Source organism: Melospiza georgiana, chromosome 5, assembly GCF_028018845.1.
Source record: "Melospiza georgiana isolate bMelGeo1 chromosome 5, bMelGeo1.pri, whole genome shotgun sequence".
Lineage (NCBI taxonomy): Eukaryota > Metazoa > Chordata > Aves > Passeriformes > Passerellidae > Melospiza > Melospiza georgiana.
The window spans coordinates 50,371,850-50,395,729 of NC_080434.1; the positions used below are offsets into that span (position 1 = coordinate 50,371,850).

A 23,880-nucleotide genomic window follows, 5' to 3' on the forward strand; every position below is an offset into this window, starting at 1 on the left:
TTTTAAACATATTTTTAAATAATTTTTTAAAGCTCCTCTCGTTCTTCCCATCCTTTTCTTCTGACAGCTGCTGCATCTTTTATCATCAAAAATACACACACACACACACACACACACACACACACACACACACACACACACATATATGAATATATATATATATAGCATTTATAATTGATTCAAACTCTATATTCACAGTGAAACTTTGGGTTAAAAATGTGGAAAAAATTTTTAATTTTTGAAAATCTTGGCCATAAAATAAATTTTATTGAAAGTCTTATGTATTTTGTATGTTAATGGGGTTAACAGATATTCTTTAAATTTTCGTTGTTTCTTTAAATATGTTTTCAAATGAGTATCTTAAACTTGCAAAGTAAGTGTTCAGCTTTACTGGAAGAAAAAACGCTTTATTTCTGTTAAACCTGATGTAAACATTAGATTAATATTTCGATTTGGATACTTACTTATGTGACCTTAATTGTTGTAATATTAGAAAATACTTTACATTTTTTATGTACAATGTTGTAGCCAAAGGAGTGTACTTTTCTTGCCATATTTTTACATTTTCTAAATTTCCTCTTTTTTCTCTCCTTATTGTGTTATAACTGCAAATAGATTTCTGTGTAAGTAGCCGCAAGTTTGTAGCCTCTTAAGAAAAATATAAAGTAGGAAGCTATAGAAAAAGCAAGTCCACTAAAGATCCTTTATTGTCTAGAAGTGGCAGACTTAGGAGCCTGTATTTCAAAGGCTGTGTATCTACTTACATGATCAGACTTCCAGAAGTACTGATTAGCAGTAGCTCTAGAAGTATTTGAAAAAAAACAGTAATAATGTATACTTTGCTTATAGAAAGCATATAAAGGTTGACTTTAGAACATATAAATTTATTTGTCTTAAATTTCTGTCATTGTCACCTGCAAACATATTGTGAATTTTTAACAAATCAGATATAAGTATCCCACTATTTGTATTTTTTGAGAAAGAACGTTAAATGCAGGATACAGAGCTCATAGTCTAAAGATCAAAACTTTGATTTTATGAACAGATAGTCTCATCTTCCTGAGCAAATTGAAGGGCAAAGAGATAATTTTGATATGGGTTGTTATGACCCTTTATATATAATACATGCAATCATTTTGCCATATACACCTTCTCTGGAAGACAAAATAAATTCTACTTGAATTCCTGTATAGCCCACATTTGTCAGCTCAGAAAACTTTTCAGAGATGTTAATAGCTCATGTCAATACTGTGAGTGAATGGGCAGAAATTCATCATTGAATGTCTCCAGAAAGGACAACTGCCAGTCTTGAGTCTCTCTTTTCAGTTTTTTTGTACAGATCAGGCGTGGGAGCAGGGAGCTCAATGAGTATTTGTAAGCTGCTGCTTAATATGCAGAAATGCTACATCAGGAAAACTTCAGTGAGGCTTTTGTGGCCACGCCTCCTCTGCCTTGGAGTTTAGGAAATAGTACTGTGAAAGGCATGTCTGGAAGTTACTTTAAACAAGTTTTCTTTTATTCTGACAATAATAAAAATACCTACCCTTACTTAATAGATCTGTATCCTGGTTTTAAATGTCTGCTCAGTCCTAATCAAGAAAATAATGGAAAATATTCCATTTAATCTAAAATATAGCCTTTATCCTGGGCATCTCCTGGGCATGACATCAATGAAATTGATGTCAATTGGTTTCTTAATTCAAAAAATGGTAAAGGTCTATAGTAATACTGAAGCACAGTGATCAGTGCTTATTGACATTTAAACTCCTATTCATAAGAAACTAGAAGAGGTCTGTAATAATGTTTTTCTACTCTATGTCTTGATGCAATAGCTATTTAAATATGGGCCTCATCTTTTGTATAGGACTAGTCACAATGACTTGAGAGGCTATATTCTGATGTATCAGTCTAAATTGCATGTGAAAACTTTTAATCTCTAATAGACCATTAATGTGCTCTATTGAGCCTGTACAGATCATCACACTCATGTAGGATAAGCCTATGCAAAGTCTCATATTTATTCTGGAGGAGCTGACTTTATTTTAAAAAGGTGGTTGATGTTGAGATTGATCTCATGACTGAGAACTCCTTTGTGGATTGGTTTTATTTTTATAATTACCATTACTGTATGCACTCTGTCATTAAACTACTAATTTTATGAAGCTATAAAAATCACCCTTTGACATCAGAGGAAAAGAATTTTCCTATTCCTACTTCTCATTTTGCTATCTAGTAACAACTAGCAATAATGTAAAATAACTGGTTCATATTAAATAAAAGGGATTTACAGTTTTAAAAAATAAGAATATTTGATTTTTACCCAACATGAAACATCAAATGAAAGAGTAAGAATAAGAGTAAGAATCAGCGTAACAGTGATAAAGGACCAAGACAAGCAGAAGAAACAGTTGTGTGGAGTTGAGATTTAAGTTTCAGTTACAGATGTTTAAACATTTATAACAATTTAAGTGATACCATGAAAATAATTAATTTTATGAAGTAATTCAAGCTATAATGACTTTTTTTATTCCATAAACTTTGGATGATCGGGAGGTTATTTTCCCCCTTCCCCCAAGCAGTTCATGTCCATAACTGGAATTGACCATTGTGTTCCTATTTCCTTTGCCTGACATATCAGATGAATAGCCATGATCATATAATGCAAAACCCATGTAATGCATAACCCCAAACATGAACAGGCTTCTGGGCATACTCACACTGGGTCTGAGCTGCACAGTTCAGCTGCTGTGGTTCACTGTGCCATGGCTTACTTGAGGGGTGCAAACTGCACCGAGTTCAGTTCGAAACACACACAGCAGAAGGTGATTGTGCTCATGCCCACATTTTTGCATTACTTGGCTGGAAAAATTAGAAATACAAGGATTTTTGTTGAGGTCCATCTCATTTTAGACAGGCTGGGGACCTAATTCTTTCCTTTTCAGTAGAAAATTTTGTAGGTGTTGAACTACAGAATAGTCTAATTTTCACTGCCTGTTCATATATATAGACTAAAATACTATTTTTAAAAGCACCAATCACCTGTTCTTCTGTAAAAGGGAGCTGGATTCATAATTTGATTTGTTAGAGTAGGACCTATACCCTAAGAGAGAAGTGTTTGAGTCTGCTCCTTAGTGTCATGTCCAGCATCCTAAGAATTTATTTTGCAGGTACAGCTTCCTTCATGGTCCATCATAACTAGGATGGAACACACTTGTCTCCGAATAAATTGCCCAGTGCAGAGCAAATGTTTCTTGTCACTATTAATAATGTAGTAAGCTCCGTATTACTTTTTTCATATAGGGTTAAGCGTGTAATTTTCTAGGGCCCAAGATTCAGAAGTTAAGGCAAATAGGTAGGTTATTTTCTTCTTCTCTTATCGTTTGAGGTAAGGGCTGTATTTGTCCTTTGTCTTTTCTTTTTCCACCTTTTAGCTCTTTTCATTTTGAGCCATTATGGCATAAGCCAGTTGTTCTTAATCTTGTAACTAATATAAAACTAATGTTTCTGCGTAGATACTAGAGATGTTTTGTCTCTTGAAGTTAAATATGTGGTATTCCACTAAACAGTAGTGTTTCTGCTTGAGACCACTGCTTTTAGCCACATTGAAAGATTTCTTCTTCATGGACTTTTATTGATATATTCCATAAGAACTTCAGGACTTAGAGATGCTACCAGATTTCATCTCTCTTTAGTTTGCATCTAGGCCTCTGACCAAGGCCAGTCCTTTATTGCACTAAAATGAACTAAAATGCCTAAAACTTGCATGCTTTCTTTAGAAAAAGTAAATGCTAATATTTCAGGAAGTCAATACTATGCCTTAAAGGATTTCTTTACAATTTTATACTAAAACCACTTTCAGTTTAAACACCTTGAAAATTCTAACTTAAATTCTGTACAAAATAAGCTGAAAGCAACATTCCATTGCAAATTAAAATTTTATTCTGAATACTTGCCTTGCTTTTTAAAAGTCACTCCAAAACATTTCCAAGTGTTGCTTAACATCATTTACCTGTAAGAGCAGTCAACATGTGGAATAGATTCAGTGTATATATTTAGGCCTTCCATTTTAAATTAGTGTTTTATAACACTTTGCCTGCTAGTTAAATCATAGTGGAAATTTAATGTCTTTTCAGTATGCTCCTTGGTTATGAAGGGTAAAGCCTATGTGTATTTGTGGTCTTCTATTTTCTTCCTAGAGAGGGATACTTTTCTTTACTCTATTTGCAATTACCAGCAATGAGATGTACACATATTTATGACCAGCTACTGAATCCTGTATCTTCCACCACCCTAACCCTTTCAAATCAATATTTCTAAAATTTACTCCAGTATTTGATACAAACCAGGGGAAAAAAAAGCATCAATCTTACTGATGTTGACTGCATAATTAATAATTCTGTAATGCACAATTGATTAGGTACTCATCTTGAACCTTTACAGTCAGCTACTGAGAAACTGCTGCCAACAAATTCATCACAATTAAATCATAATTCATATTTTGAAATTCAAAAATCAAAATAAAAAAGAGCTGCTAAAAATCTGATTCAGTTAAAATAAAGTAATTCCATTGTCTTTTCAGTTTGTAGTCTGCAAGGTTAGAAAATTGAGCTTGTTGCACTTAAAACTACCAAAGTAAACAAATTTTGCATTTCAAGATTTTGGAAAATTCAGAGCATTCTTCCTCTTTCTGTTTTGCAGCCTTGAACAGTCATGACTTTTTATGCCATCTTGTTTTAATAAGTGGCCACCAAAAAAAATTTACTCTTATCTGTTGAAAAACATAACAATTTTGGCTGGATTTTACCTCCCATTTTTAGTGTTAGTAGTTGACAAATTCAGGAGGTTTTCCATCTCAAAGTAGTCACAGACATGTTCAGACATTGCACCATATGATTAAAAAAAAATCTGGGTTTGGTCATAGAGTCCAGTCAGCTGGAGGCCAGCTTGGGTTCATACTAATAAACATCCATATTGATTGTAGTAATTCATGCTTCCTTTATAAAGTTTAATGAAATGTAAACTGTAAGAAAGCAGCATCTAAAAATTCACTTGAAAAACTTGAGTGTTAAATGGAGTAGATTGTTCAAATTATTTTGACTTGTCTTACTTAAGAGCTTATGTTTTTCCTAGACCATATAGTTTCAGTGTAACTTGGTCATAAAGATTCATCAGATAATTTGCTTCTCCACTTTGTCATTGAACTAATTCAAGGATGAGAATAATAGGAGAAAGTAGATATGCAGAATGCTGTGCTGAAAAATATGCTATCACATGTTTCAAATTAAATTTGCTTTTAGCAAAAAATGATAAAAATTATGCAATTAAAGAGATGTCCGCTTCCCTCTCTACAGTACCTATGTAGCTGAGTTAGTGCTTCTTAACTAAGTAGCTCTATTTTAATGCTCTGGTAGAGCCTAATCCTTTTATGAGTAAGGATTATTGGTAGTTTTAAACAGCAGGTTAATCAATGAATTCTGTTAGTCAAGTTGGTAGCAATGGGAAGACAATGACTACTGATCTGTAGGTTCCCCCTCCAGCAGCCCATATTTGTCAGAATTTTTATTTAATTAAGAATTAAGTGAGCTTAAATCGCTCTTAAAACCTTAAAGAACCTGACATTTCTTCTGAAAATAGCTACCTCCTTTGAATGTTTTCCTATTTACATGGAATTGCTCATGTATCTGACTAGATTGCCTGTGGTCTGTTCTTGATTGAAAGTTGGGTTTATCATTAATTTTTATATGGATTTAAATCACAACATTTTCAATTGTGTTGTAAATGTGTTGTAGGGGTATCCCTTTTTGAGAGGCTGAGGAAAAATCTGTTTATTGTACCTTGCAAGACATTTGGGTAATACACGGTTCTAATCTTTTGCAGGTCTGGTTTGCATTTGTCAATGGCTTTTCTGGACAAATTCTTTTTGAAAGATGGTGTATAGGTCTTTACAATGTGGTAAGATAATTTGTGTGCCTTTAAGTACATTTAACCATGAATGGTTCTTGAGTAAGCAATCTTTAAGCAAATCCTCACCTCTAAAATGTTGCAATTTTTTCTTTTTAAACCACCTAGATGTTTACAGCAATGCCTCCTCTAACTCTTGGAATATTTGAGAGATCCTGCCGAAAAGAAAACATGCTGAAATACCCTGAGTTATACAAGACTTCCCAAAATGCACTGGACTTTAATACTAAGGTAGATCTTTGTAAAAATCAAAACATAAAGTAAAAATTCATAGGAATTCGGTATAGTTACCCTTTTTATTCTATGCTGCTCATAATTAAAAATGGAGGGGATTTTTATTGCTATTATTTCCAGGTGTACACTTGTCAGTGAATGGTACAAATCATATATATATATATTCATTTTTACCAAGTACGGAAATGGACAACCAGGATTTCATTTTTCAACCCTTTTTTTTTTCCCTGCTGGTAATAAAGCTGTCTTCTGTAGGCAGAAGTGATTAGACCTCACTGTTGCTGGGCTGTATGTATTGGTACTGTTATATGGAAATGGATTACTGAAGCCTGTGGAGAAGTGTTGCAGTGGACAATGAGAACTGTCACTAGATTTGTAGAGGGAGGGACATGGTACTATTCTTTGTCAATTTGGAGTTGTGGGTTTATGGTTTAATTTTGAGTTTTGGGAAAAAATACTTGGGAGTCAAGAATGCGTCAGGGTGGATCAAAAGGAATCTGAAGCTACTTTTGGTGGGAATTGGGTGATGTTCATCTTAGAGAGACTAGCATAAGTAATGGTAAAAGAATGTAGGACTCTTTAATACATAAAATAAAGAAAATTTCTACAGCATTGCCCATAAAATATCTTTTGAAAAAAACTAACTTGTGCCTGAATCTGTGATTTCATGAGTATTTGACTTTTGTAAAAGATTCTTCTGATTTTATTTCTCGTAAATATAATTGTGACATTTCAAGTAATGTCATTTTATGTTGAACTTGGGGATATTTTCAATATATCCTGGAATTAACAATGCTTACATGTGATGGTCTGTAGTAAATATGCAGAGCTGATACAGCATACTTAATTCTTGTATCTGCACCACTTGTGCAATGTAACTCAAGTTACCCCAATATATACATAATTATTTGTCTAAACTATCTTTGTTCACTGAAACAGATGAGATTTTTCTCCTTCTTCCTCATTTCATCCTTTCAAAATCCACCCTGAAAGTTTTTAAGGACACTGTAACAGAGTCTCTTGTGTCCCTGTGAATGCTTTCCAAATATGAGGCTTTTCATGGTCCCATAAATACAGACACTTTTTTGTGTTGTGATAGTTTTAATAAACAGTGTAAGTATGAGTTATAATAGTTGTGTTTCTGTTTTAAAATAAGCTTTAGTTGGTTTTTTTTTTATTGCACAGATGTATTGTTGACTTAATTGGAAATTCTGTGACTGTTCCCATCCAACATTTGCTATGAGTAAATGTCTACAAACTCACCAGCTACAAAATTCCCACCTATATAAGTTGAATAGTTGATGTTAAAGATTTGGAAACATTACTGCCTTGAATATTGATGCAGATATTTGTTATGGTAAAAGGGATCAAAGGTTATGAGGTCATGACAGAGGTTAAAGGATTAGCATGGGACAAAAAGACTTGGTCAGGAAAATGGAAAAGTAGAACTAATTTTTCTTGCACCCACCTGTGCTTTCTGTCAAATAAAAACTTCTGGTAATGACATAGCAAGAAGGAGAGACAAAGGTTAATGAGTAGCACAAGTTTAAATGTGCAAAGTATTTGAGTGTAAATTGGACCATGCAACCCAGTGTAGCTGAATAATCTAACAAAAGATGTTGAGACATTGTGGAAAATGTGAGACAGGCAACTTAATTTCAATTGTTTGAACACCTTAACACTCAAGATACACATCATTCAGTTACAATAAAAGGCATAACAGTCAAAAGCATTGTTAGTGAAAAAAACAATATTGCCATACTGAAGGAAATGGGCTACGTATTTTTTATTAAGTCTTTTTATGTCATTATGCAATATATTATGAAAAATGTTAATAGAGTGTTTTTTCTTAAACTTAATACAATCCTTTGCAGAAGGCATCTTTTACAAATGGAAATAAGTTTGAAAGTAAAGCTTCAATTGTTCGGCAAATACACTAAAGGAATTTTAATATGATCAAATTGTGCTCCTCAAGAATGGACTATGTAAGGAGAAATTAAAGAAGAAACTGATATTTGTCCTTTTTTAATTCCTTTGTGCGTGGGAATATGTGTAACTCAGGTTTTAATTTTTCTATTATCTAAATTTATTCTTATGCTAAATGCAAATTATAAAAGCTAGAGTCCTTTTTAATTCCCCACTTGGAATGTAGGAATTGTTCCAGCTGTCTAGTTTAGTCTCATTTTTCTGATGATATTCCCATATTTTTATGTTTTAATTTCCCTTCTGAATTGAAATTAAAAGGAGGAGATAATACACACATTTTTTCAAAGCATAAAAATAAACAAATGACCCATGAAGAGCTAAGAGGCAGAAAGTGCCTGTCAGTTATATTACTTCACAGTGGTGGCCTAACAAAAACACATTTTGTGAATCTAACACATGGATAAAAAGAAAGGTCAGGGTTCACAGAGCTAGTTTATTGCAAATGGTTCTCATGGATTTTCTGTTTTCTCTTAGGTTTTCTGGGTTCATTGTTTAAATGGCCTCTTCCATTCATTCATTCTGTTTTGGTTTCCACTAAAAGCCCTTCAGCATGGTAAGTATTATGAAAAATAAAAATATAAATGTTGAAAAGTTCTACATATCATCTTATTTCTAAGGGAAGCTTTATAAATAATAACAGTTCAGTGTGGTTAAATTTCAAGATACCATTTCTAGAGCTAAACCAGATGCCATAAACATAAAATGTTTTATTTAAGATCTGTGTAAAAGCAGGAATAATAATATGTACATGTACATTTAGCTATTTCAATAGTGTTGATGTAAACTGAAACAAGATGGAGAAAAAGAGATTGCTATTTAATTATGGTAATTTTTTATGAAATACACCACCACGATAAATACCTACACGATTCTAAAATGCTATGATCCCTTGTATTGTCTCTTACTTTTTGTCAACATTTAGTTTTACTGTGTGTACATTCTGTCCTGTTAGTTCAAGGCCATACTAATCTGCTAGTTTATATTTCTAAGAGTGGGATTGTGGCAGAGGAACAGTGACATCTTGGACTGCTCACTCCTGTCCATCTTCTAGTTCAACTGTTGTATATGCTTGAGCTGCAGAAGGAAGTGGGGTGGTTGAGAGGAAAGTGGTGCTAATTAAAGGAGACTTGAAAGCACTGTTTCCATTTTGTGGGAATGTTCGGGGCTGAAAGAGTTCTCATAAAGGTGAGGTTTTGTTTCCAGTTTGTGAGGAGGAAAAAAACAATTGTGTACTTTGCAGCTTTTCTGAAAATTAGTCCCTTTTCAGTTTTGGTGATGTAGCCAAGCAGTCTGCCCTGGCATAGGGGGCAGAAATGTTCTCATGGACTTTTGAAAGTGCTTAGACTAGCAGCTCAGGTCAGCTGAGTAACAGCTGCTCATGCCCTAAAAGCTTAAGGGAAAAATACTCTGTGACTCCTAATGGGTAAAGGGAGGGATGTGGCAGCTTATTTTCTCTGAAAGGCCACTCACATCACATTGAATGTAAGTTCAGTGGCAATAGTTTGCATTGGAGAGGTTTAGATAGCCCAGGAGGAATGAGATTCCCAAAATGTCAGTGCATACTCTAAAACCATAATCTCAAATTCAAACTGAAATCCCCATTCAAAGCTGTAGCCAATCCACATGAGAGATTTTTGCATTACATCATGGATAAGTGTTCAATGAGTGTCTGTGGTGATGCAGAGTTCATTAGTGAATGACAGAGATAGCTGTACAAACACTTGGCAGAGCTCAGCCCACAAACCCTGGGCTAGAACTGCCTTGCTGGCCAGTGGCCTCTGTGAGTCTGAACAAATTGCCTGCTGCCCTTCCCTTTCATTGCTAAAGAAAGGATGGGTAAGGGAGCAGAACTGGGATTTGGGGGAATTGGGTACATTGTGAGGTGATATAATCAGTATCTAGGGTGGGTCTGGTGGTGCTCAGAGTTTTACATGAGGGACATACAAGTGCAAAAAAGAGATATGCTATTAACTAAATCACTGGTGTCTGGATGTATAGTGAGGAAAGGGAAATAATACTAGTAGTTTCCTAAGGAATACCAGAGACAGGAACTTCTGAGAACAAGTCCCTGCTTCCACCTTCTCTTAACAAAGAAGTAGTGCAGGTAGATCCTGACGTATGAAAGTTATAGCTTAGCTTTGTGCATCAGAGTGCTGAGTCCCAGCACTCTCACTGGAGGAAATAGGCTTAGCTGCCTGCCTATTCCTCTGCCTTATTCTCACTTTGCTCTTTACTGCTAGGTATATATTGTAAAGCAGTGCAGTGGTATATGAGAAGGCATTTTTTAGAATGTTGAAAACCAAATCTTGAAGATGATTAAAATCTCTTGGCATCCTTCTCTTGGTCAAATTCTACTGTTTAGTCATATTCTTGCTTGTCCACCTATTTCTTATTTGTAAGATTTCAAAATTTCAAACTGCATGTCATAGTAGAGTCTATCAAGAAATACATGATCAGAAATAAGTATGGATTTGTAAGAATTGTTTGTCAGAATTGGCTCCATGGGACCTTACCATTGTACAGTACACAAAATTTACACTCAGTGTACTGTCCTGTGGATACAAAAAGTGACACATCAGTCTTCACAGAAGCTTCTTCAGATGCAACTTTGTCAACATAAATGGGAGAAGCCAAATTTGCATGTACTAGTAAGTTCACTAGGTGCTCCCTCTTTTGTATAATCTTTAAAATAAGCTACAGTCTCAGTTTGTTGGGTTTTTTTCAGGCTTCAGCTCCTATAGTCCTTCTTGGTGTGCTAGTCTGCCCAGGGAGAAAGTTAAATAGGGGAAGTGTCAGAAATGCAACCACTATCACTAGAGCTAAGGATGCAGCCATTGTGAGCTCCTCATCATGGAATGGGAGTCAGCTAGGTTAAGGAAGACTTCTATCCTAGTATTTTTTTGTGAAGTTGTCCCCTACTGTCTCTTCCAGAATATCAGTAAATACATCATTTTTTTTCTTTGTTAAACTATCTTCACAAGTCCTGAAAAGCTTTTTTAGAGAGGAGCATTCTTCATCCACAACCAAAATGGATTTAATTTCAAGCATATATAAAGATGATATGAAGGCTGGAAAAACACTCAACACAAATATGAAAACATACTTAATTAGCAGTGTTTAATATACCATGTGCCAGCTGAGATAGTAGAAAATAAGTGTTTCCAACTACAGCCTGTTTTTATCAGCATTTATCACCATTTTTGTCACCTTCTTCTGTCCAGCCTAATCAGAGGAGTTAGAAATCTATCCCTTAATTCCCCCCACAGAGAAATACCTTTATTTTTCTCTTTCCACAATACAACTTTTTTAAAAATACTTCTTTATTATTCTTTTATTTTTTTATTGTCTTTTGTCCTTACTTACTACATACACAGCATTTAACACTCTGTATAATGCAGTGAAAAGCAATATCCCAGTGGTTAGAACCTCTACAGCAGAGCATTATAATTTTATTGGTTTAGTTGCAGTATTTGAACAGCCTTGAATGCTAGAAGCATTTCAAAACTGAACATGGGAAAATGCAGCCACCTCAGCACTTTTAATTGAGAATGAGGAATTTCCTCATAATAATTCAGTTGTTGATCATCCCATGTCTAAAAATAAATTTGACAGAACTGGGATCAGAAAAGCCTATGCTGTAAAAATACTCATGAACTTCTGGTAAATAATGGAAAATTCACTACTTTAGAGTCTTCAGCTTAGGAAACGTGGTTTTTATAAAAATATGATTTTTTTATGAAAATGCCTCTCTTGAGAGCTCTGACTCTGCATAACTGATGTGTATGTGTTTCCATATGTGCCAAATGTGTATGTACTTATATGAATCCACATATTTGAGTTGGGTAAATTTTGAAAATTTTATGAATGACAAGCATCTCAAGAATTTAAACTGAGTATATTTTGTATTTTTATTTAAGTTGAATTCAGAAATATGCATAAGAGCAAAGATAAGTTTCCATACCAAAAATAACGGAATTTATGAAAGTCTGACTCTAAGCTTTCTGCCTACTTATGTGTTATAAGCAGTATATACTCTAACCATTATATTTCACATCTTTCTGATTATAAGATTTTATATCTGATAAAACTCTAATTGCACTCTACTGAATACAAAATTGGTTTTATTGGTATATGATGTCACAAAAAGTTCCTGTTTCCTGCATAATCTCTGAAGTCACTGAAAGTTTTAGAGCACTAAACATGATACAAGTCATAGTTCTCTAGTGTTCAGTGCAGTTCAAAATGAAATATCTCAGTACCCTGTAGAAAGTGCTGCCATCTATTTTGTATCAAAATTAAGATCATATATAGTCCTGTTGTGGATGTTTAAATGTTTATTTTTATCCCTGTTTCCTTTTCCAGGTACTGTATTTGGCAATGGCAAAACTTCTGATTACCTGCTCCTGGGTAACACTGTATACACTGTAAGTCTACATTGGCTCTAACTATCTTAAAGATATCCTGCTACTATTACTATTAATTCTATTCATAGAAGACTTAGTGCAGTGCCTTAAAAAGTGCCTTAAGAAATGGCTCTTGAATGACTCTTCAAGAAGGTTTGGAGTGCACTTTGTGTTCTAATTCCAATTTTTAAAACAAAGCAGTTCCATAAAGATGCAGAAGATAAATTTGTTCTTTACTGTTAACTGTCTGGTTTTTTTAATAATGGGAATTCATATTCCCTAATTAGCATGCTTATTAATTTAGTTTAAGCATTTGCATTGGAGAAATCTCAGGTTGTTGATTATAGAAGTGGTCTGTGGGCTTCTGATGATACAATCCTGTTCTCTCTTAATTTATCATGAGGCCTTAAAAGAGGTAATGAGCCATGTTGAATAAAGATTGTGCCTCCCTTTTCGGAGGCATTCAAACCACCAGAAATACACCTGATCCATACCTAACAGTAAACGTCTGTTGCTCTCATAGATAGTAGTCATAATTGGTTTTTTTCCTTTTAATCTTTTATCTCCTAGAATAAATTAGTAGAGCTAAATACGTGCTTTTCACTTACTAGATGCCAATGTTACTCAATAGTGGGTTTTCCAACATCTGTCTTAGAAGCAAAATTAGATTTATGCTCCTCTGTTCTTCAATGTTAAAAGTTTAATTAATTTTTCAAGTTCCTCACTGTTGGCAGGTACAAAAAAGAAATTAATTCTTCCATTAAAGTAAGGGGCTGTAATATGAATTCACATCAAAATCACTTTTTTGGGGAATAAGGAAATAAAAGGAAAATACTCTAGACACATGCTAAAACAGAGGTCACAATGCTGCTCATATGTCACATTCTGCAACTGCTTCTCAACTAGGAGAGCTGAAACTTGACCATCTTGCAAGGTAGTTAATTTCTTGCTACTAACCTGCAAAGTGCTCAAGAATTTCCCAAAAAAACCTATTTTCCTTCACTTCAGGTTAAAAGTCTGGGGAAATATAGAAGTTGCAATTGATGATTTCCTGCTCTTGCACAGGAATTCAAGGAAATGTGGAACAAACATGATTTTTGGAGAGATTTTCAAAATTAGGGTGGCGAGTTAATTTTTTTAAAACTTGTTTTTCTGAGGTATATGAGTAGTAACAGTTGTCAGTCATATCAAAATTCTGAGACTAAGGTAATTCTCATTTCTCATACTGTTTACAATGTGGTTTTCAGACGTCTGTAGTCATCAATTCTGCAAAAGTCAATAAGAAAGGAATTCAGGAGGTGATATAGTTTCGTTTCTTTGGATCCACAAATAAAATTCAGAAATATGCAATGATTCATAGTATGTCCTGGAATTATTTTTTTAAACATAAATTTCAAATAGGAATCGAGTGCTGTGAAAATATCTGTATGACCATTTTGGAGAGTCTTGTTTAAAAAAATCTCAGAATCTCAGTCTTTATACAGAATACCAGTTTGAGTTCTTGCTCCCTGGGTAGGATTTAGAGCACTATTGGAACAGAGGAGGGAGCAATAAACCCCATATTCTTGAGGGAGTGGCTGTGTGCAGTTGGTGATTTTGTTAGGGATATCAGATCTGATCCCATCACAGGTCAGTAAAGGCTCTATACTCACAATGTGTATTTCCTTTTATAGAGATCTGCAGTGTTTGTTTTGTGTATACATTTTGTCCATGCAGCAGCAATGTTTGATCTTATCCTAAAGGATGTTTACTTCTCTTACGACTGACCCAAGTAGTGAACAAGTGTACCAAAGGAGTTTGTTTGGGTTATTTTTCCATAACTTTTTTCATGCATCCAAATCCAGAACCCAAACTGGATAGACCAAGCAAATTATAATACTCATAATCGTCCTCAATTTTCTTCTAATTAGATTTCACATATATTTTAGATAATGAAATAATGAAAATGACATAACAAACTTACTCAACGTGTTATTTGTATGCAGAACATAAGTCTTATATTACCAACATTTAACCCGGGCTTTTCAGGGTTTGGTGCAGATGACTCATTTACTGATGAAGTGAATAAAACTTTTGGCTGTTTTTTAAGTTTAGATTAATGTAAACTTGAACAATTTCAAGCTTCCTTCAGTCCAGCATCTGTCTCTTCTAAATCTGTCTTGGTGTACAAAGTTGTAATCATCCTGTCTGTAACTAGAGTGCCTTCAGTCTCTACTGAAGACTACTACAATTTTCACAGACCTTTCTGTGTAACCTAAATACCATCAATAAAGATGCCAACACCTTTGTAAGAGCCAGACTTACACAGTTCTAAGAAGCAAGGATAAGATTTCTAATGCAAAAGAGGAGTTTTCCAAATCAAGGGAGTGGCCATTATTAATGGAATCTAGTAATTCCTAATGTTCTATTATTAGCTTATTACTGGGTTATATCCTTAAATCTTCTAGTAGCAATTTACTTCTTCTTGTCTTCTCCTGAAAGTTTAACAAACTAATAATTTCTGTATGTTAAGATTCCCATATTAAGAATACTCTCTCTGTCTTCTCTCCTGAAGTTTGTGGTTCTGACTGTGTGTTTGAAGGCTGGATTAGAGACCTCATATTGGACTTTGGTAAGCAAATGTCTTTACCATATTCTCATATGTTCTGTGAAATATGATGGATGAATAATTGTGTTCTTCTTACTTGTTATATTGCATCCTTTAAGAGTTTGTCAGTAGAAAACTGTGGTTACTGTGTGGAAGGACAGAATATCCACATACAAAAAATAATGCTCAATATTGAAAATTACAACAGATGTAATACATAAACTAGAAAAATCAAATTACTCTGGACTTACTGTAACTGAATTTAAATTGGCTTAAAATGCAGTAATATTGCTGCTGATAGTATCATTTTCCTTTAAGAATTGGCTAACTGTAGTAGTAGAGTTAAATTAATACAAGGCATGAAAATTTAACCCAATATATCAAAATAGCATTGTAAATACTAGATAGCAAAGATCTTATGTTATAATGCATCAATGATAGTTGTTCTTTTTTGGTTTGTTTCAACAGTTCAGCCATATAGCAATCTGGGGAAGCATTGTACTTTGGGTGGTGTTTTTTGGAATCTACTCTTCTTTGTGGCCGGTCATTCCTATGGCACCGGATATGTCCGGAGAGGTAAAAATATATTTTAACTACCATCCAAATGTGTGAAAAAAATATTGTTTCAGTCTGTAATACAGACCTAATCTTTATTGGATCCTTCTGCTAACTAGAGGTGCATATGTCATTCTGTCTTTTATACCTGCAATATGACAACCATGTTTATTAAAAATAGAATAAATTTTTACTCTTGTGAAAATGGAGCTCAGCTAACAGGCTGTGAGTATATTGTCTAATGAGAAAGAATAGACAGGTAAGCTGTTTTGCAGTTCTTAGGTACGCTTTAATTTTCTGAAGAAAAGTCTTACCAAATGCAGTTCTCAGAATTATAGTGCTTATTTTTCTGGAGCATTCTTTTATAATAAAGTAACCAATAGTAGCCTGGTTAAGGCTGTTTTTAATCTTGAATTTTACAAATTTTCCAAATACTTCTGTAAAATGCCTCAAAAATTTGAGGTGCCATAACATTGCATTAACTGCTTGTCATGAGCACTTCCTTTTTGATTAATGTGCTGCTTGGAATGCATCATTGTAATGTATCCTTAACCTTTTGACAGTAATTAGTGGTTTCTCATTCATTTTTAATTGCATTTGTTTAAACCTGATCTGAATATTCCAGATTGGATTGAATCTGTAAAAGATGCTTATTTGCTACCATATCTGATTTAATTGGAACTGCAGTCCCAAATTCTCAGTACCATTCAGTTCCAGAAACATCTGAAGAATTAATTTCCCAAACACTAATGTCTGCTTCTGGGCAGGACCAGTATTTCCTGAGCTGAGAATTTTGATGTGCATTCTCAGTGGGAATCAGAAACTGAGAATACTTGCTTGAGTCAGAAAGATATTATTTTAATGGTTCTCAAAGCATATCAACTAAATCAAGCCTTACACCAGTAAAAGAGTGAGTCCCTTTAACTCCACCACCACTGTGATATAATTCAGCAATTTAAAAATTTATGTAGGATGTGGGAAATGTCGATGCATATCTCTCCCTCTCTTGAAAGTAATTAAGACTCATAAATCCAAACTCTTATTTAAACAGTTAACCTCTTATTTAAACAGTTAAAGGAAAAAATAGTTTATAGGCATTTCTGTAACTATTATGTTTTAATGGAAAGCATAAGGTGTTACCTTAAATACTTGGACACCTAAGGAAAAGAATTTGAAATTACACAATTTCTAGGTGGTTTTCCTCTGTATCATTGTGTCTAACATATGTATATATGTAGATTTTGTAAATTACCACATTGCCTCCAGTACTTAAAACTGATTCTGTATATTATTTTAAATTAATCTAAGCTATCGTACTTCAGCATTTTTCTTCATATATACTGTATTTTATAGAAGAAGCAATGTTTTTGGAATTTGGTGGTTTTAGAGATTTTGTAAAAACTTTACAGCTTTTAAGACACCAGAACTTTCATGGTGATAAGTGCAGGGGAAACAAAATGGTGTGTTATAGCTTGTATGGCATAAGGGTGGATACTTCACTATTGAAATAACAATGTTATAGTTGGTACATTTTCAGAGCCTGAATTACTGTGCAAACACCTGGTGTTGAGGGAATGTAATTCCTGTGATCTCCTAGAAACAGTTCTTCATTAAAGAGATCTAGCTGTCAACAAAAATAATACTCTTAGGCTTTGAATTCAACATTGTGCCAAAGTAGTCTGACTTATGAACCTAAAATCATTTATTTGTTGTGATAAAACTTTATGTGTACTTGAAATGGGTAGTCTTAATTTGTTAGCGTGTTTGCTTGTGCATTTATGTGTATATGGTAGTTTTGATGTGTGTATGTGCATGAAGTTGTTCAAAGGGGGCTGGTGTTGACTGAGATTGGTTTTGTTTCCTTTCTAGGAATATATTTCAATGTCTGTGATGTCAGAATAAAGTCTTCTGAAAGTATCATAGGCCAGTAAAGCTATGTTCTAAACTCTGGTCTAGTTTTTTGTGCTGCACTCTGTGTGGCTGTAAGTCCTGTTGATGCATCCTGCAGCTCAGACTGGAAGCAGGATTTCCGTAAGCTTTCCTGGAAGCTCCTCTACTGACTGAGTGGTCTCTGGCAGGGCAGAATTCACTGAGTTTCTCTGTAGCAAATCAGGCCTTCCAAAAGTACTGAAACTAAAAGATTCATGGATTTATCTGTGCAAGAAAAATGTGATGTGACAGAAACAAATCCATATAAGCAATTCTGCTTGCCTGTGCAAATACTGCTTGCCTGATTTCTTCAAATGTGTGAGTCAGACTTGAAAACTTCATCAGCCTATTGGCAAAAGTTAAAGTGTGTCAAAAGCTGATGTCTGCTTTTAGCTTTTTGTCCATTTTAGCTGGTATGATATGAGAAATTATGCTGAAGGGGACTTTCATGCAGTTTTTTCCCCAAACATGTTCATTAAAAATTCCCCCTTTTTAATAAACTTCAGATTTATAAGGAAATATTGTTGCAGATTACATAACTATAGTCCCTAGAATGTTTAAAAGTATTCTCTTTCTTCTTCTTAGAGCTGGTAACAATTCTGTCATAGTAGGTTTATAGTCTTTCCAGTCTGTACTCTTAACATAATATTCATCCAACAATTAAGTTCCATCTAGATGGTGTCTTCTGCAAACATATTTTTCATGTCTTCTTTGAGATAGAAAAGCACTTAATGAAACATTCTGGTAAGGATTTGGTTCTTCTTCATATTAATGTCATGAAAATCGTAAGATTCTTCCTGCTTATTTCTGGTTCTGTTCCAAGAAAATAAAATTCTAGTGCTCTTGAGGGGGAGAGAAAAAGCATATGGAGGTGATGGAAAATTCATTCATTGGATGCAGAGGAAGGTTTTTATCTAAATATTTTGAAACTCTTTTTTTATATCCACTCTTATAAAATATTCAACTCTGATAAATTTATTTCTATGGAGAACACTGCAAGGTATTGACTTGAGAAAAAATTGAGTTGTAACAGAAGTCAGTTCATGCTGCTAATACTCTTACATTTGAGCACTAAAGCTAGTGGCCCAAAGTTAAAGCATAAGAGTTGTTTTTTTGTGTTCATTTTTTACTATCCAAGCATCATCCACTCACTTACTGGATGAACAAAGAAACAAATATATCAAATTTTTTTGCAAGTTTTTCTGACTTTTTACACTAATTGTTTCCATCATTTTGTGTATTTTTCCAATTATACAGAAGATAATTAAAGTTGGCTTTTACTGTATTGTTCCAATTATACAGAAGATAATTAAAGTTGACTTTACATATAGGTTGCTGTATGTTGGTTTCACAGAAGGAAAGATTGCAGAATGCCATGGTCTAAAAGAAAATACAGTAAAGTGAAAAAGTATGAAAGTTACAGCATTTTTTTCTCTGTTGTCTAGGTCACTAGACCCCTTTCCTTGACATGTTCCTAATAGTATAATCAAGTGTATTTTTCTGTCTCTCTCTTCTGCTCTGAGTTTTCCCAGAACAAGAACACACAGGGCCCCCCTTGATCCAAAATGTCCAGTTCATCTAGCATGCTGAGACAATTCTGGCATCGAGACCTTTGTTTTCTGGTTTTTCAAGGCTGGTAGATCTGCACTGGGCAAACACTCATCCACCTATACAGTACTATTTCTCACAGTGTGGGAACTGCATGCCTCTCCATGGTGCAGTAGTCCTAAGCCCTGTAAGTAGTGATAACTTGTTGTCAAACAGGTAGTGCACCAAAAGAACTGCAGTTTGACTTCTTACTCACATAAGTAAGGTACCCTGGCACAGGTTTCTGATATGAGTAACTGGTAGTTCTGTAGCTGATTATCTGTTAGAGATGATAGTAGATGTCTGGGTTATAGTAGCTTTCCATATTCTGAAACCAGTTATATCTTGCCAACCTTAAAACAGTTTCTATTCCAGTTGTGGGTTTTTTTTCTTAAAGAAATAAAGTTCCAAGTGGAGAAAACTTCATTCATTTTCCCTGACTGATGATGTTCAGATGAAAACTGTCAGTTCACCATTGTCTTTTGGCAGACACAGGCTAGAAGGAAAAATAGATGAAAACTGAGAGAAGCAATAGGCTTTATGAAGCTGAAGAAAATGGAAAAATAGGCCATAAAACTGAAGAAGGAAATGTGATAAAAAGGGGTGATAACCTGAGTAATTAATTATGTTGTATAGTATGTGTAGCTAGTTCAGGTACTGTAGCAAATCAACTTCATGAGTCTTTTAGTAGAAAAAAGACATAAATGTTTTATCATTAATTAAGTAGAACTTAGAGTTTACTTTCTTATTATTTTGCTTGAACTTTAAAATCACCCGTTCAAAAATTACTTTCTTTGAGTTTATTCTGGGACTATATTCTTCTAGTCTGAGACACAGATCCTAAGAAACTGGGAATTTAACTTCTATCTACTTATAAGAAAATATTAAAATACCTTTTCTGAAAGGAGGATTTTGGTAGAAGCAAAACACTATTTCTGTGAGAAAAAATGGGGATGCACAGCTTATGAGAGAGAAATACTGAAAACATTTCAAAAGCTGTCATTGAGTTTATAACAACTTTGCATCTTCTGTAACATACAGAGGATATTTTTATTATATTAAAATATTATAATAGCATACAGAGGATATTTTTATTATATTAAAATTTGCATTACATCTGCAGGAATGTTTATTCATGCATTTGCTTTCTGTCAGTACTGTCTAGTATGGAAGCATGTGAACAAGGAACTTTGTGGGTTATTTTCTTAATATTTTACTAGTAAAGACTGTTCTCTTAAATACAGATGCACAGGAAAGAAAGGGGATAAAACAACATTAAATTATTTTTAGGCTTTTTTTGGCTACATTTAACACAGTATATTTTGACCCTTTGCATTAAAAAGTTGCATTTAATTTCAAAATAAAGGTGTCACTTCAGAATAGAAGAAAATTTTTATTGTGTACTTGAAAAAAATCAACTGCCTGGATCTGTCTTTACTACATTGATATAAATTAGGTTGATACTTCTGTATATAATATTAACAAATAGATAATTTAAATATACTTTCAAAATATTTTAAACAACTTATGGTATTTTCTGTTTAAGCCAGATGAAGTTTGCATAAGTTTTTTAAAGTAAATGCCAAGTCTGTTCATATTTGATAAATGCTTTGCAGGTGTATTTTCTTTTTTCTTTTAAACTCTTCAATACAGAGAAAACTATTCTGTGATACTAAACAAAATGGATTTTTTATCTTCAGGGAATTGCCAGAAGTTTCCTGCTGTCCATATTTTGTCATATCTGTATAATGACTGCATAAATTAATGAAGCTGTGATTAAAATTTTGGATGTTTTTATATCTGTGTAGTCCTTTTGCAATAATTGCTTTAACTAATGAAATTTCTGTAACTTACATCACCTAATAACCTCCATTCATCTGTCAGTAGGCTGTAAAGCTGCAAGAACCTTCCATTAGTGCTTCCATCCTTGCAGTTAATAGGTCTGCTTTTCCTTTAAGTCCTCTTAAAAAAGCAGACTATTTTTTTAAATTATAAAAATAGATACTTTTCTAAACTAATATGATTATCTCTTTCTTAAAAAAATCTGGTTATGGTCTGAGTTGCAAACCTGTAATTGAGGAGGGGTGAAAAATAAATCAGTCTGTAATGCTCCTAGTTACTGTTTTGTGCTCTGAATTGTTAGGCCTCTTTTTTTTACACCTATATGATTAATAAGATAGCTTAGAATTATAATACTTTACTTGAATAAGAATTATGACATGGATACTAAAGCAAAAGTTCAGTATCCACAGAACTGTTTAATTTATGGTTGTACTGTAGACAATGCACTGTAAAGTTCTCCAGAGCACCATCTGTTTCTGCTCTGCCTGACCCAGGGGATTTATAAAACTACTGGCGGAAATTGGAGTTAAGGTCCAAGCATGTATTTTACAGAATTTAAGATCATTTGATTGAGGTTTTCAGAAGTCTTGTGAAAAACAGTAATATTTCTTTTGGGAAGATTTAGCTGCACTGTGTAGAAAAGGTGTTTTAGAATATACTGTACTGACAGCATTGGTTTCTTAAGTATTGCTTCTCTCTATACTATGCCAAGTATCCTGCTTATATGAAATCATGCTTATTAAAATATTAGATATGCATCCTTTAATGCCTTTACTACATTGGTGTTTTTTACACAAAAACACATTAAAAAATAAACTGTAGATACTTTGGTCTCTAATGAAAAGTCTTCTCTAGTAAGATGTTTGTCTAAAGTTTGATCCAAAAGTGGGAATTGGTTTTAGTCTAATGTAGAGCAAAGCCTACAAAGCAAAGTATTTAGGATAGAATGCAATCATAGAACAGCTGAACAGGTCTCTGCAGTTATCTGGTCTAAAGCTTCAGACACTGCACTGAGTTGTCCCAGACTGTGTCCAGGCAGCTTTTGAGTGTTACCAAGGATGGAGACACTACAACATTTCTGAACAACCTGTGTCCCTGTTCAGCCACCCTCACAGTGAAAGGTTCGCTTGATGTTCAGATTCAAGTTTTAGTTTGCTCTCCTTGCCTCTTGTGCCATGACAGGGCTTCACTGGAAGTAGCCTGGCTCTGTCTCTGCACCCTCCACTTGGGGTGAGAGATCCTCCAAAGCCTTCTCTTAGGCTGTAGTCCCAGCTATCTCAGGTTTCTCTCCTGCATGAGAGACACTTCAGGACATTGGACTAATTTCAGTGTATCTGTGTTTCTTGTGCTGGGGAGCCCAGAACTGGAGACTTCCCTACGTGTGACTTCTTCATTGCTGAGTAGAGGGGACCTGCCTTCCCCTCTGCTGGCAATATTTTGTCTAATGAAACCAAAATATACCATTCACTTCCTTTGTCACAAGGACCCATTTCTGGCTCATTTTCAACTTGGTGTCCATTGGGACCAAGTCCTTTTCTGCCCAGCTGCTTTCCAGCTGGGTGGCCCCCAGGATATACTGCTGCCTGGAGTTGATCCTTCCCATGTGCAGGATTTTGCATTCCTCCTTGTTCAACTGCATGAGATTCCTGTCAGCCCATTTCTTCAACCCTTTGAGGTTTCCCTGGATGGCAACACAATCCTCTACTGCATTTGCCACTCCTCCCCCCATTTTGTGTCAGTAGCAAACTTCCTGAGGGTACGCTTTGCCTCTCATCCAGATCTTTAATGAAGATGTTAAATGAAACTGGACCCACTATTGATCCCTGGGGTATACTTTCAGTTACTGGCCTCCAGCCAGCCTGACACTGATCACCAGCTGCCATTCAGCCCATTTTCAATGTATCTCACAGTCCATCCAGCCCATACATCAGCAGCTTCTCTGTGAGGATCTTGGTGTTTTTGCACCCTGCTGTGTTGTCCCTCCAGCTGTAAAAGATGCTATTAATGGATACTTGTCCCTTGCACTTTTAAAAAACAGATGAATATTTTTAATAACTTTTCCAGAATACAGCATAATAAATAAATTTAAATGGTTGTATATTTAAGAAAAATTGCTATGGTGCTATGGTGCTTTTCCTCAGTGTTAGCCAGGGAGATTTATAAATAAGGCCCCTAAAATTTGGGAAGTAATGATTTCTCTATATTCCTCCAAACAAGAGAATTACTGTGCCATGCATTGAAGGGAACCTGACAAATAACTGAGTTGACAATCTGTATTTCAAAAAAGTGCTTTGAGCTCTGTATGGTAAGCAAATACCAAAGTCTATCAATTCTCACTTCATTGTCACAAAACTTGTGGAATATAGTCGTTCTTCAATTGCTAATATCTAGGGTATTTGGTCTTTTTTTTTTTTTTTTTTTTTTTTTTTTTGCTGTTGCACTGCTTTTTTACCAGTCTGGATTAAAATATTATCCTTCTTTGTCTTCATTTCTTCATTTCAGAGGGAATAACTGGTGTACTAAATTTGCAAGAACATTGAAATAATTCAACAATAAAAGCTAGGCTTTTCCTTCGTAGTCCAAAATATTTCCCATCCTCAGCAGAAGGCCCTTAGAGGCATTATCCTAGAGTTTTAGCACATTTTCATCCCCCTTCCAAGTTTTTCCAGCTTGTCTTTTAAGACCTGTGAGTCTTTACAAAACAAAAATCAGTAATCTATATGTCTTCCTTTCTATATCTATGTGAACATCTTGTTTAGGGGGAAAAAAAGTTTCAGTGTACATTTGTGGAGAATA

The 23,880-nt window shown here is 34.4% G+C and overlaps 1 protein-coding gene across 3 annotated transcripts in view; it reads left to right on the forward strand.

Annotated features, from left to right (window-relative positions):
- ATP8A1 (ATPase phospholipid transporting 8A1) overlaps nucleotides 1-23,880 on the forward strand; it is a 100,732-nt gene that overhangs the window by 60,008 nt on the left and 16,844 nt on the right. For all 3 annotated transcript variants that reach the window (XM_058024035.1, XM_058024036.1, XM_058024034.1), the window contains 6 exons: nucleotides 5,878-5,952; nucleotides 6,070-6,192; nucleotides 8,656-8,734; nucleotides 12,544-12,605; nucleotides 15,139-15,195; nucleotides 15,640-15,747. In XM_058024035.1, the coding sequence (XP_057880018.1) occupies nucleotides 5,878-5,952; nucleotides 6,070-6,192; nucleotides 8,656-8,734; nucleotides 12,544-12,605; nucleotides 15,139-15,195; nucleotides 15,640-15,747 (504 nt within the window). The remainder of the gene's footprint in view (nucleotides 1-5,877; nucleotides 5,953-6,069; nucleotides 6,193-8,655; nucleotides 8,735-12,543; nucleotides 12,606-15,138; nucleotides 15,196-15,639; nucleotides 15,748-23,880) is intronic.